Genomic DNA, 14,966 nt, shown 5'->3' on the forward strand with positions numbered 1-14,966 from the left:
ATTAGATTTGTATCTAGTTCTTTTTCATACCAGGCTGCGACTTTTTGGAACTCTTTGCATGTTAATCTTAGACTGACTAGAAATGATCAACTTTTTATTCAGGAGGTCACTTAAGACCTTTTTATTTAGGAAATATGTAGTGCCTGTTCCTAATTGCAATATTAGTACAAAATTTGCATTATGTTAGTGGCTATCAGTATTCATGTCTATCACCTGCAATTGTTCGTATTATCTGAACAATGGGTTAATTCTTGTATTAACTATTGTAACCTACAGTGAACTGCTTTGGTATTTGCGGGTATAAGTCCTGTATAATAATAATAATCTTTTTAGTACATTACAGTCTTGATTATCCGACTTATAACTGAAAAGTCATATAATATGGAAAACTCTGCGTAAACCCCCTAAACAATGCATAAACAAAGTCAGAGAGTTCCCAATTTTCAAAAATTGTTCTAAAACAAGGATTTTTAATAGAAATAAATGCAGTGACAATCACCAGGGGTCTGTTGGATATGCCGGACGGTTGGATTACCAAAGGTTGGATAATCAAGATTGTACTGTAACTATTTGTTATTATTAGACATTTATGGTCCCAGTGGATATAAATTAGAATTTTAGAGTGGGCTGAAAAATCCTGATCCCCTTGACAGTGGGTTACAGTCTGACCTGATTTTGATACCAGATATTCTAATAATCAGAGTGGAAGTTCTCAAACTGTGGGTTCCAGAAGACTTGTGGGTGAAGCATAAAACATGACTGTGGTCACTAAGGCGTCCTTTTACTAAGGTGCACTAATGATTATTGTACACTAAATAAGACACCCTTTATGTTCTATGATGTCATATCATTTAGCATGTGCTAATTGATAGCACACACTAAATCTGTTAGCGAACCTTAGTAAAAGGACCCCTAAGTCAGGGCACTCAAAAAGTATAACACAGGACAACAGGATAAGCTGTATGTGGCTTGTATGTGCTTGTAGCATTAATGGCAGGGAACACCACACACTATACTGGAAATCTGATGCCACTTTTACTGTGTGCATAAGTACATAAGTATTGCCATACCAGGAAAGACCAAAGGTCCATCAAGCCCAGAATCCTGTTTCCAACAGTGGCCAATCCAGGTCACAAATACCCGGCAAGATCCCAAAAATGTACAAAAACATTTTATACTGCTTATCCCAGAAATAGTGGATTTTTCCCCAAGTCCATTTAATAATGGTCTATGGACTTTTCCTTTAGGAAGCCGTCCAAACCTTTTTTAAACTCCACTAAGCTAACCGCCTTTACCACATTCTCTGGCAACGAATTCCAGAGTTTAATTACACGTTGAGTGAAGAAAACTTTTCTCCGGTTCGTTTTAAATTTGCTACATTGTAGCTTCATCGCATGCCCCCTATTCCTAGTATTTTTGGAAAGCGTGAACAGACGCTTCACATCTACCCGTTCAACTCCACTCATTATTTTATAGACCTCTATCATATCTCCCCTCAGCCGCCTTTTCTCCAAGCTGAAGAGCCCTAGCCGCCTTAGCCTTTCCTCATAGGGAAGTTGTCCCATCCCCTTTATCATTTTCGTCGCCCTTCTCTGCACCTTTTCTAATTTCACTGGTAGGTCATGTGTTTGGTATAAATGGAGGGTGATGTCTGAACGGAAACAATTGGTAACCACAGACTAAGGCAAGTCCGGTCTTGGAGTACCCCTTGTCAGTCAGGTTTTCAGGATATCCACAATGAAGATGTATGAAAGACATTTGCATATAATGGAGGCAGAGTACACAGCTGGAGTTCATGCACATTCATTGTGGATATCTTGAAAACCTGACTGGCAAGGGGTACTCCAGGACTGGATGTGGGAAACACTGGACTAAGGCATCAGAAGCTGCCTCCTCTCCATTCCACAATACCCTTGTCCATTCCCATCTGTTCAGTTTCTTTAGATGAACTCTTTTATTTATAAAGTCTTTAAATAGTACGGTTTATGCACGCATCTGTTTTACATGCTTGCCCAGCTGCAAAAAGACTTACTTAGAGAATGATGGGAATGTTTGGCTTATAACCTGGTTTGATGTTTTTGTTTATTTTTAATTTTGTCTTGGAAGCTATTGAGTGTTTTTATTTGTTTCCGTATGTATTTTAAAATTTTTTTACTACTACTTAACATTTCTAGAGCGCTACTAGGGTTACGCAGCGCTGTACAAAATAAACAAAGAAGGACGGTCCCTGCTCAAAGGAGCTTACAATCTAAAGAACGAAATGTCAAGTTGGAGCAGTGTAGATTTCCTGGGTAGAGGTGTAGTGGTTAGGTGCTGAAGGCGACATTGAAGAGGTGGGCTTTAAGCAGAGATTTGAAGATGGGCAGGGAGGGGGCCTGGCGTATGGGCTCGGGGAGTATGTATTTTAAATTTTTTTTTACTCTGCCATGGGTAAAGGTGAATTATAAATAATAAATCTAAACTTACCTCTATTGTTGTTTTTTCTGGATAAAAATCATATAGAGTCATTTTAAATAAGAAAGTAGGAAGGAGGGGCTCAAATTCAGAGACTAGAACTGCTGAAATACAAGTAGTGATGAGAGAGACTTCAAATGTAATAGGTTAAAACAAACACATTATAAAAGAAAACCAATCAAGCAAATAGGCTGTGAGCATATTACCTAAGGAAGACTTAGGTGGATAGAATAATAACAAAGATTAAAGACAAGGATGGAGAGTTGCTTATGCATTCCCCATTAGGTAGAGAAAGATATTTTGGAAATGCCTTAAGACTTATATACATGTGGCCTAGAGACTGAGAGAAAATATTGATTATTACCTAGAGATAGTAGATGGTGTCAATTCTGTACAAAAGCGGTTAATAAATTTCAATAAATAGAATTTATTTACTTATTTATTGCAAATACAGACAGACTAGTTATATGAACTAGCAACACCACTGAAGTTCTGGAGGCTATTAAATCCTTGTCCCTGGGGACAGCTCCATGTTTAGATGGTCTGTCAGTAGAGGTTTACAAGATCTTTGCTGTTGAATTGGTTGCTCTGCTGGTGAGGGTAATTAACAGACCACAGTCTGATGAACCCATTCCCACAACAGTGACGGAGGCCTGGATCTCGGTGATCCTGAAGGAGCGCAAAGATAAAATGGAGTGTCAGTCTTCATGACCAGTATCGCTCCTTAATGTGGATGTAAAAAATATGTGCAAAGTTGTTGGCCTGCAGACTGGGCGAGGTACTTTCTTACCTTGCACATCCAGATCAAGTGGGATTTAATGCACAGTGGCAGGCCTCAGACAGAATTTGCAGAATAATGTTTTAGAAATGTCTATTAAATCATAGTGACATCTCATCTTACTGATGCAAAAAAAAAAAAGCATGTGATAGAGTCCACTTCAAGTTCTAGATTGTGTCCTATGTGGGGGTAGGAGATGTTTATATTTATTAAAATTTGATAAAACCGCCCCTATTGCAAGACAAATCCAGAGCAATGTACAAGCCAAAAATCAATAAATCAAAGCAAGATTAATTCAGAAGATGGGGGCGTGACCTATATTCTGACCCTAGAGCTTATGGCCCCTTTTACCAAGCTGCGACAAAAGGGGGCCTGTGCTGGCATCAACGCATGCCGAGGCCCCCTTTTACTGCAGCAGGTAAAAGGGTAGATCTTTCTTTTCGGCAGGAAATGGCTGTACGCCAAGTAAAGCACTTGTGTGGCCATTTCAGGGGGGGGACCCTTACTACCACCCATTGAGTTTGACAGTAAGGGCCCCCCTTCTAACCCAGCAGTAACCAGGCAGCACGTGGCACTGCCTGATTACTGCCGCAAACACACCGGTGCTACAAAAATAAATTGTAGCGTCAGATATGACGACGTGCTGGAGGTGGGAAGTACCACTGGGCTACTGCGGTAGCCCGGCAGTATTTCCTGTTTAGCAAGCGGTAAGCCGTGTTGGGCTTACTGCCGCCTTGTAAAACGGGCCCTATGTTAGCTAAGTTACCACCGTTTATTCTATGTTCTCTCTTAGGAGGCATCTCTTTCTAATCTCCCTTCACATCATCACTATTATTCACCCTAGTAATGGAGCCCCAGATATTAAGGGGATTAAATTAAGTATGCAGGATTTCAACATAGGTCTGTTTTGTAGATGACATTTTGTTGTTTTTAACATCCCCAACAATCACCCTGCCAAATCTGATTAAAGATATACAGAAGTACTCGAAAATCTGTGCTTTCAAAGTCAGTATGGGGAAAGCTGGAGTGTTCTAATGTTAATCTAGACAGAGCCAGACTAGATATTGTGAAGACCTCATTCCATGTCAAGTAGGTGAAAGAGCATAAAATATCTGGGGGTTCATTGGGCCATAGCACTGGCGGGGCTGTTCGATACTAACTACCCCAAACTAATTAGAGGTGGGAGCAGCTAATGTTACCTTGTTTTGGTAGGATGACCACTATTAAAACGAACATGCTTTCTGAAACTGGTACAGTAGCCTAGGATCTTCCAGTTGCAGTTCCCAGGAAGAAGGTTCTGTCTTCCATCCAGGACAAGCTGCTTAAATTTATTTGGAACAAAAAAAGTCCTAGATTTTCAAGGCAGCTACTTTTTTAAAGATGGGAAATTTGGGGGGGGGGGGGGGGGGGGGGACTGGGTTCCAGGTTTGTATCTCTATCGTAAGACAACCTCAGAGGAGAGCTATGATAGTGGTTCCAGAACCATGAATATAAGCAATGGATAAAAATTGAACAGGATCTGGCTACCTAAACGATACAGAACTTTGAAGGAGGGAGTCTGACCCACAGTTGACTATTCTCTGGGATAAAATGAGTAAGGATACAGATTTTCAATAATCATGACCTATGCCAATCGGTGAGAACCTTATCTTTAAACAGGTGTGGGCTTAGTGCCAAGAGTTGGAACTTGCAAGAGTTCACTAGTGGAAAGAGTTGGGACTTGCAAGATGGGGTCAAGTTAATGAGTATGACAAACTTTCTCACACCTGTCGGATCGTGCACCTGAATTTCTCTACTTATGTACAAATTGTTCATTTCTTAAACAGCATAGAGAAATTGATTGCACAGAGAAATAGGGCCATTTATAAGTGGGAAAAGGTTTGAAGGTCCTTTGTAGGTGAACAGATTAGAGATGCAGCAGTTTACTTAGTGAAAGGTAAATGTGTTTGCTGTTTATAGCCAGTATATTCCAATACAGGACTCCCCACGTGTGTAACGTTGGTAACTCGGGGACATTTTTCTCTTATTACATGAGTACATAAGTATTGCCATACTGGAAAGACCAATGGTCCATCAAGCCCAGCATCCTGTCTCCAACAGTGACCAATCCAGGTCACAAATACCTGGCAATATCCCAAAAAAGTACAAAACATTTTATACTGCTTATCCCGGAAATAGTGGATTTTCCCCCAAGTCCATGGACTTTTCCTTTAGGAAGCCGTCCAAACCTTTTTTAAACTACGCTAAGCTAACCGCCTTTACCACATTTTCTGGCAATGAATTCCAGAGTTTAATTACACGTTGAGTGAAGAAACATTTTCTCCGATTCGTTTTAAATTTACGACATTGTAGCTTCATCGCATGCCCCCTAGTCCTAGTATTTTTGGAAAGCATAAACAGATGCTTCACATCTACCCGTTCAACTCCACTCATTATTTTATAGATCTCTGTGATTTCTCCCCTCAGCCTCCTTTTCTCCAAGCTGAAGAGCCCTAGCCACTTTAGCCTTTCCTCATAGGGAAGTCATCCCATCCTCTTTACCATTTGCGTCGCCCTTCTCTGCATGTTTTCTAATTCCACTATATCTTTTTTGAGATGCGGCGACCAGAATTGAACACAATTTTCGAGTTGTGGTCACACCATGAAGCGATGTTTTCCATTCCTTTCCTAATAATACCTAACATTGTATTTGCTTTCTTAGCCGCAGCAGCAGCACACTGGGCAGAAGGTTTCAATGTATCATCAACGACGACACTTAGATCCCTTTCTTGGTCTGTGACTCCTAATGTGGAACCTTGAATCGCGTAGCTATAGTTCGGGTTCCTCTTTCCCACATGCATCACTTTACACTTGCTCACATTAAATGTCATTAGACGCCCAGTCTCCCAGTCTTATAAGGTCCCTTTGTAATTTTTCACAATCCTCCTGTGATTTAACAACTTTGAATAACTTTGTGTCATCAGCAAATTTAATTACCTCACTAGTTACTCCCATCTCTAGGCCATTTATAAATATGTTAAAAAACAGCGGTCCCAGCACAGACCCCTGGGATCCCCAGTAACTACCCTTCTCCATTGAGAATACTGACCATTTAACCCTACTCTCTGTTTTCTATCTTTTAACCAGTTTTTAATCCACAATAAAACACTACCTCCTATCCCATGACTCTCCAATTTCCTTTGGAGTCTTTCATGAGGTACTTTGTCAAATGCCTTCTGAAAATCCAGATATACAATATCAACCGGCTCACCTTTATCCACATGTTTGTTCACCCCTTCAAAGAAATGTAATAGATTGGTGAGGCAAGATTTCCCTTCACTAAATCCATGTTGACTTTGTCTCATGGATTTAGGGGAGGAGTAGCCTAGTGGTTAGTGCAGTGGACTTTGATCCTAGGGAACTGAGTTCAATTCCCACTGCAGCTCCTTGTGACTCTGGGCAAGTCACTTAACCCTCCATTGCCCCTGGTACAAAATAAGTACCTGAATATATGTAAACCACTTTGAATGTAGTTGCAAAAACCTCAGAAAGGTGGTGTATCAAGTCCAATTTCCCCTCCCCTCCCCTCATTAATCCATGCTTTTTAATGTGCTCTGTAATTTTGTTCTTCTGCCTATTTTTTTTTCTCTCCTTGTCTTACATATTTACGTAGCTAGGTGTCTAGCTGATATAGAGGAATGGGATGGAAACTTTGAGATAAAAAGTCTTTGTTTATACAGTAGAGGTTTCTTTTATTTCTACAGCCCAAACTTTGTTGCTTCGTGGGCTGTAGGGATATTAGATATAGTTTTGTTAGTGTTACATGTGCTATTTAAGGGGATCTTTCACTAAGCCACGGTAGCCTTTTTAGCTTGTGGTAAATGCTGAGATGCCCATAGGCTTAGTAAAAGAGCCCTAAGTGTACAAGCTGTGCTTATTTTGAAACTCTGTTATGTACATTTTGCTGAATCTAACTAAAAAAAGACCTCCTACATTTTTGTTTTTTAATGGTAGGCATTTGAAAGGCATAACATCTACCTTATTCTTCTACCGAACTCCTTTCTCATTGCTACCTTGTACGTGAAACCGAATTAGATCCTATTCATTGATTGAGCTAATCAGTGACTTAATTTGTTTTTCTCTTATGTAGCTAAAAAGACAACGCCACTTTTGAACTTCTTGAAGAACAGACAGGTATGATTTCTAGTTTTCTATAGTAATCTCTTTCCAAGTTTGCACTAGTTTAATAAATTAAGGTAAAAAGGGGCCTGGCCTAGCATCAGCTCATGTTTTTGATGCGCGCTGAGCTAACCATTTGTGGGGAAAAGAAATGGCCGTGCGGTAAGTGAACCACTTGCCGTGTGACCATTTTGGTGGGGAGCCCTTACTCCACCACCCATTGAGATGGCAGTAAGGCCTCCCGCGCTAACCCTGTAGCACTGGAAGTGGCGCGCGCTGGGGGTGGGAACTACCACCGGGCGGTAGTTGTGGATTGGCGCGTGGCAAGCCTGTAGCTACACGCTAACCCTTTAGTAAAAGGGCCCCTAACCTTTGGAAAATGTATGTGTGTGTTGCATTAGGCAGTCTGTGTCTGTGTATTTTAGCTCCATTTGTGGAATATTATCTAGTCACCAGTTTGACTTACAAATAATTGAACAAACTTGCATGAAATATTTTACTAAACCTTGGAGAATTTTCACTGTTCACATGTCCATAACTACATCTTTGGGCTTTTCTTTCTTTTGTGTCTAAATTTTTTAAGAGAATAAGAGAGGAAAAAAGAGAAGAGAGGAGGAGGAGGGAACTGGAAAGAAAACGACAGCGGGAAGAGGAGAGGAGGAAATGGAAAGATGAAGAAAGAAGGAAAAGGAAAGAAGCAGAGAAGCTGAAGAAAGCAGAGAGAGGTCCAGAGACCGAGAGAGAGAAATCAAAGGATGAACCTAAGATTAAGGTCTGCATTGTTTTTCTTTTCGAAGAGGTCACTTGGTAAAGCATTGACTCTTAGCATTAAGAGCCATCCATGTTTGATGTCCAGGTCCAGATTAGCTGAAATCTGGGATTTTACCTGTAGAATCTGTAGCTCCTAAGGAGGAAGGGTACCTGACTCGCTCTACTGTGACACCCATTGGCTAATATTGGAGACTAGACTGGGCCCCAGTGGGACCTTGTTATGAGGGCCTAGCTGGTGAGAAGAAATACGGCGAAAACCCCTGCTGGGTGTCCAGTCTAGTAGAGCTGTTCGGAGCTACATGCTCACATTGAGTAGGCAGTTGCCAGACAAGATATAACAAGGTGGTTTTTTATTTATTTATTTTTTTAATTGAGGGTTTCATTTCTTTTTTTTATGGTGGTGGGTTTTTTTTTTCCTTTTTAAATATATCAGCATTACTGTAACAGATCTCAGTAAATCCTTTGCTGGGTGGTTGAGTGGTCAGGTGTTAAGTGCTCACACCACAGGATTTACAGTCTCTTGAGTTTCCTCTGTGACAGATGCAGTTTTCAAACTTAGAAAATATTGACGTACGCAGCACAAAGTTAATCTGGTACTTATAAAATGCCTCAGTTCTGATTGTTCTTCGACATTTTGGTTTGCCATACTCTCCTGCAAGCAGAGACTGCAAAAGGGGGTTAATCCCTGTAGGGGTTGCCTTGCTTCCTGGGCACTGGATATTATCATTATGACATGCAGGCCTGAAGAACCAGACCAGTTCAGTCTCTTGTGCTGCAGGATTGCAAAACCAAACAGTACCTTCAACTCAATTGAGCTGAACAGGACTCACATGCTTAGAACTTTGTCAGATGGCTGTTCTCTAGCGCAGTAATACTAGGGCAAGATTTACTCTTCATAGTCTCTTTAGCTTGACTGTTGTTGCCTTCTAGTCATGACCGTTTTCTAATGCCCCTTATAAGATTGTTCTAGAAGAATTCATTGCAGGAGTATGTACAAGAACAGGTCTCAGTTCAGTTGTACTTAGAATGCATGCTTTTCTTACAGCTGCTGAAGAAGCCAGAAAAAGAAGATGAAAGGGATTTGGAAAAAAAATTTAAATCAAGAAAGTCTGAAAAGGAGAATCTGAAAGAGGAAAAGATTACCACTGGGCAAAGTTCAACTCTGAAACGATCAGATGGAGACATGAAAGAAGAGAAGATAAAGAAGTTAATATCTCGCCACTTTCTAATGTTTTGGAGCAGGCTGTGCAGAGTTTTGAGTGTATGGCTGTCAAAGAAATGACCATATGCAGCAGAACAGAGAATTATAACGTTAAACTAGGAGCTCATTACTCATCTAAGAAATAACCGATAGAAAAGCTTGAAAGCATGGCTTCCCAAACCTGTCCTGCAGCTAGGTGGGTTTTCTCAATATCCACAATAAATATGCACGAGACAAATCGACATATACTGGAGAACCAGCAAATTCAAATTTATGCCCTGTATATTTAATGGGGGTATCCTGAAAACCCGACCAAGTTTGGAAGATCTCAGAACCGGCATTGAATATTCACCCAATTCAGAATCTGCTTTCATTTCATAGACCTTTTCCAGTCCTAGAGGAGCATTTGCAATGCCAATAAAACTGTCCCATGTCGAGGAAGAACAAAGAATACCTTCCCCAGGGCCATATTTAAGATTATAGCACCATAGGCAGAGGACCAGGGGTGGGAGAATGTTCTCAGAAATTGGAGAAGCTAATGTGAGGTGGGAGGTTCCTCAAACAGTTTCTGGGTACCTTCAAATGTGAGGCCCTGCCATGTATATATGTCTGAATCTAGCCCTGGCATTCCCTCTGTTGCTTTGTATGATACAAAATGTTTGCTGTTGTCTTTGTTGCTATTACTGAGAAGAATCTGGAGCTTTTAAAATTTTGTTGTGTCTTACTGCTCTCGTTGCATTCTGAAGGCTCCCCACCTCCCCAAAGTTGGTATTGGTACTCACAGATCATACTTCCTTGGCCACTGCTGTCAGTGGACATCACAATAAGACTTTTGAATGTTTTTGTTTGCTGGGCTTCCCACATCTGTTCTACAGACTCCATAGTCATCCAATTCAGAATAGCCATAGTGAATATGCATGAAAGAAATGTTACATATGCTAGATAGCCAAATATATGCAAACTTCCTTCATGCATATTCATTATGAATACCCTGAAAACTGAACTGGCCATTTGGAGGAGTGGCCTAGTGGGTAGGGTGGTGGATCTTGGTCCTGAGGAACTGAGTTCGATTCCCGGCACAGGCAGCTCCTTGTGACTCTGGGCAAGTCACTTAACCCACCATTGCCCCATGTAAGCCGCATTGAGCCTGCCATGAATGGGAAAGCGTGGGGTACAAATGTAACAAAAATAAAATAAATCCCCATGACGAGTTTCAGAAGCCCTGTTTTCATCTGTGAAGAGGCACTGTTTTGCTGAAAAGGATTCTATTAAAAGCAAAGCACTTGTTGATGCATTAAGAAGTCCATCAGTGGTGAATATTTGCTTTTGTTGGACTAGTGAAAGAAGTCATTAGGAGTTTAGACCAGTGAGTCAGGTTTAGTGGCTTGAGTTTTTCTTAGTTTTGTTTTGCCACTGATGATGATATACCAGAGGCCCAGCTCCTCAGCTGATAGAAGAATGGAAGCAGAGTAGACTCCATGTCTGCTATGGATGTTTGCAGCTGGTGTTGACTTTCCTTCCCTGCCCCTCAACAACTCATGGACCCACAACTCAGCAGAGCCACTGTAGTGCAGCATACCTCCATCACTAGGCTAAAACCCAAATCCACTCATTTTATTGTATCCGCAGATCTGAAGACGACTATGGAAGAGATTATCGGGAGAAAGACTACGAGAGAGAGCGGGAGCGGGAAAGACGACTGCGAGAGAAGGAGAAACCGAGACGCCTAGATGAAGATCGCCATAAGCAGAGGGAGCGATTTGAGCGAGACAAGACGTTCCGAAGAAGAGAGGAGGAATTCAGAAAGGAGAGAGACTTCTACAAGGAAAGGCCAAAGAGAGAGAAGTTTGCGGACTTCACAATAAACAGCGATAAAACTGAAAAAGCCACCAAAGAAGACAAAAAAGAGGAAATGATTAAAAGAGATCGAATAAGAAACAAGGTGCTGTGCCTTTTAGTTTTATACGTGTACATTAGGAAAATAAGCTGTTGGGCTGTAAAGTTTTAAGGCTTTTGTTGGTGCCTTGTATTTTGTGCTTGTATTTTTGGGAAACACGCTATGCTTGTATATTCCTAATGGTTCTAAAGCTGAACTTGGCTTGGTGTCTGCACTGATACACTTGAATCGGTTATAAACCAGACTCATTGAGGCGACTAAGATGGCATACAACCAAAAATAATACAACAGTAGAAATTAGTGAAAAAAAAAAAAAAACAGCCAACAAAACCTTTCAGCAATGCCTTAAGGAGGTGGTGGGGAGAGGCTTCTGTGTTTGCAGAGAAAAGCAAAACAAAATATCCGTTGCTAAGATAAATGAATTAAAGTGATTAGCTCTGTATTTGCAGACATTCACTTAGGAGCTCTTTTGCCTCACCCCATCCCTGTCTGCTGTCCGGACCCCCCTTCCCCACACATACTCACACACTTGTGCCTACAAGCCTATGTGCCACCAGAAACAAGCAATCAGACAAGCAGAAGTTTCGAGCAAATTATTATTATTATTTTTGTCTCCAAATATTTGAGCTTTAGAAAATACATCTGAGCTGCTTGTTTGAAATTCTACCTGTAGTCCCTAGAATATCAGTATGAGCCCTCACCTGTTCACTAAGGTCTCGTGCCAAAGTCTCCTTTCTTTTTTGTGCAATGGCAACTTTTCTTCATATTTTTAACTTGTTCAGATGTGTGTTTTTATTATGGCCACACATCTTTTCAAAAGTTTATTCTTATTTGAGCAGGCATTGATCTGATTCTGGCAAAAAAAGGAAGACAGGAACAAAACCTCTACATACGTGACGTCAACAAAAAAGAAGTAGAGAATGGAACAAATGACGATCAGCTGTGGTGATGAGGTCTTTAACTCTTTATTAAAAAGCACCAGTACAATAGGACCTGACACGGTCCGTGTTTCGGTGAGCTGCCTCAAGGGTCACAAGTGTAGCTCTAAACCTAATGTCAGGCAAACTCGCTGGTGCACGACAGAAAAAACCTGAGCCCTACCCTGAGCTCAGTGCTGGAATATCAAAGCGGAAAAAAGCGTTATGTTTCATAACGGCGTTCATAGTGGGGTTTTTTCTGATTTGATACTCCAGCAGTGAGCTCAGGGTAGGGCTCAGTTTTCTCTGTCATGCACCAGCGAGTTTGCCTGACATTAGGTTTAGAACTATACTTGTGACCTCTGAGGCAGGTGGCTGTACCCACCGAACCATGGACTGTGTCGGGTCCTATTGTACTGGAACTTTTTCATAGAATTAGACCTCATTTTATTGGTCTGATTCTACTTTAAGCAGAAGTAGCACACGTTTCTTGCAATAACTAGTATAACACCACCCTAGTTAATACAGGCTTGTAATGAGACTGATCAGGACATATTTACAAATTCTTAAAAAATTATATAAGAACATAAGCATTGCCATTCTAGGACAGACCAAAGGTCCATCAGGCCCAGCATCCTGTTTCCAACAGTGGCCAATCCAGGTTACAAGTACCTGGCAAGATCCCAAAACAGTACAATACATTTTATGCTGCTTATCCTAGAAATAAGCAGTGACTTTCTCCAAGTCCATCTTAATAATTGCTTATGGACTTTTCTTTTAGGAAGTTATCCAAACCATTTTTAAACCCTGCTAAGCTGCTTTTACCACAAATTATCTTCTTAACAAAATGTAAAAAGGATATATAAAATATATATATTTCTTTTTTTAATTTGGCTTGCCACCTTGCAAAACCAAAAGGCAAATGGAGAATGGCCTTCTTAAATTCTGTTTTGCTCAAAAGGTCAGGTTGTGCTGCTTTGATTCCTGGCTCCAGCAAGAGCTGCGTCTATAGTCTTCTGTGCTCTAGGATATGAAAGGAGAAATGCCTGCCCTTTCTCTGTATTTCTGGCATTATTATAACATTTTGACAGCATGATGCTTCACGATATTATCAAGTCCCAGTCATTCTGTCTTCTTTCCTTGCAAACTGTGTTAAAACATCCAGATTTGGGGGGGATACAGGCAGCTTTTTTTATCACTTTAATCTTATATACCCATTTAAGAAGCAAAAATAGAAACCCCAATTGATACGTATGTATAGCGGCCTTTCAGCTTATTCTGCATTCTTTCCATTTTATCCATTTCATAATTATACAGACTACGTACTCTAAAGGATTTGATTTGGCTCTGCATTTTAATTTCTTTTAATGCCCTCAAAGCAGATTGCAAAGCTTGTGTTATTACACGTATTTGTTTCTTGTAGGACCGCCCTGCGATGCAGCTTTACCAGCCTGGGGTCCGGAGTCGGAGTAGGATAGCACACTGTGAAGAGAATACCCCAAAGTCAGAAGAGCTAGGTGCAGACAGAAAGGAAGAATGTGAGACACACGAGATAAAAGAGGAGGAGTGAGGGCCTGCGAACTTGGCTTCTTCCACAGGTTCATGCCACCAGACACCATGGACAGAGCGAGCCAGAAGTGCCTTCAACGAGAAGAGAAGAGGAAAGAAGCAGGCAAAGATGTCTTGCTGCTCGGAGCCCTACAGAGGAAAGCGTAAAGTGTTCTAGAGATGGAGTGGGAGTAATATGAATTCTTAATTGTGAAAGTCAGCAGTTGTCAGCTCTTGGAGCTTCTGGGCTTCGCTGTAAAAGCAAAAGAAGCATTTCCCAGGGTGCAACACAAAAATCTTATGTGGCCTTAACAAGAAATGCTAGTCCTCCATCTTCAGTCTTGGCACTTGATCTGACAGTGGGCTCTTTGGATTGCTGCATTGTAAGTCAGTGCTCAGTACACTGAAAACATTTTTTGTTGTTGTTGTTTTTTGCAATGCTGAGCAGCACTCTCTAACAGAGTACTTTGCACTTGGGTCCAGTTTGGTCCTTTTGGGGTAGCCCATTTCCTTCCATAGATGTAGCTGCCAGAAAGAACTGAACAGCCCACTCTTACCAGAGGAGTCTTTCCCCCCCCCCCCCCCCCCCCCCCCCCCAGTGTGGAAATCTCCTTCGGGGATACAGGCCAGGCCAAACTATCAAGTCAAGCCCAAGATATGGTTTCTTCCACCCACTGCAGTTTTACCAAACGAACACTGTAACTCCTGCAGTAAACAGCACATGGGATTGTTCTTAGTAACATCTGAGCTTGTCAGTGTTGGATTCCTTAAAACTATTTCTTGCATCTGAATGCTCATGTTCTATACCTGCTTACTGTCACCAGGTATCTGGGTTCATAGCCATGCTAGCAATCAACTTTTTTTAAACCAGGTAATTCAGTTCCCTTTCCAGGAGACTAATGAGAACTGATATTTCTCGGTTTACCTTTTTTCATATTGTACATTTTGCAGTTTTGTTTTTATAGGTGGTTTGCTCTTAAGCAGGATGACAAGTGTGTTTCCTGCTTATACTCCTTGCTAAGTACTTCACAGCCCAGGGAAATGTTAATATTGACATTCTTTACTTTATCGAATACTAGCTTTAATAATTTTGTACTACATACAATAAAAGTTATATATAATATCAAAATACCAGGAAGTTGTTCATTATTTCTGCTTGGCAGATCTAAAATAGTTACTCAATTATGCTATTTTCCATAGCCACAGATTTTTTTTTTCTTTCAATGTAGGTTTTTGGGGTCA

General features: G+C 40.9%; 1 protein-coding gene and 1 long non-coding RNA gene across 2 annotated transcripts in view; one reads left to right on the top strand and one right to left on the bottom strand.

Annotated features, from left to right (window-relative positions):
• The window catches only part of UPF3B (UPF3B regulator of nonsense mediated mRNA decay), a 31,418-nt gene extending 16,589 nt beyond the window's left edge, over positions 1-14,829 (top strand). Inside the window, exons 6-10 of the mRNA XM_030209627.1 lie at positions 7,362-7,405; positions 7,974-8,162; positions 9,207-9,367; positions 10,992-11,304; positions 13,600-14,829. Of these exons, the coding sequence (XP_030065487.1) occupies positions 7,362-7,405; positions 7,974-8,162; positions 9,207-9,367; positions 10,992-11,304; positions 13,600-13,746 (854 nt within the window). The 3' untranslated portion in view covers positions 13,747-14,829. The remainder of the gene's footprint in view (positions 1-7,361; positions 7,406-7,973; positions 8,163-9,206; positions 9,368-10,991; positions 11,305-13,599) is intronic.
• Positions 1,796-11,543, bottom strand: LOC115474243. The gene is made up of 3 exons (XR_003942829.1): positions 11,534-11,543; positions 8,376-8,389; positions 1,796-1,871 (listed from the first exon to the last, which is right to left on the bottom strand). It is a non-coding gene; the product is annotated as an uncharacterized LOC115474243 (long non-coding RNA).
• Positions 14,830-14,966: the final 137 nt, after the last annotated feature.

Source organism: Microcaecilia unicolor, chromosome 7 (assembly GCF_901765095.1).
Source record: "Microcaecilia unicolor chromosome 7, aMicUni1.1, whole genome shotgun sequence".
In the NCBI taxonomy this organism is placed as follows: Eukaryota; Metazoa; Chordata; class Amphibia; order Gymnophiona; family Siphonopidae; genus Microcaecilia; species Microcaecilia unicolor.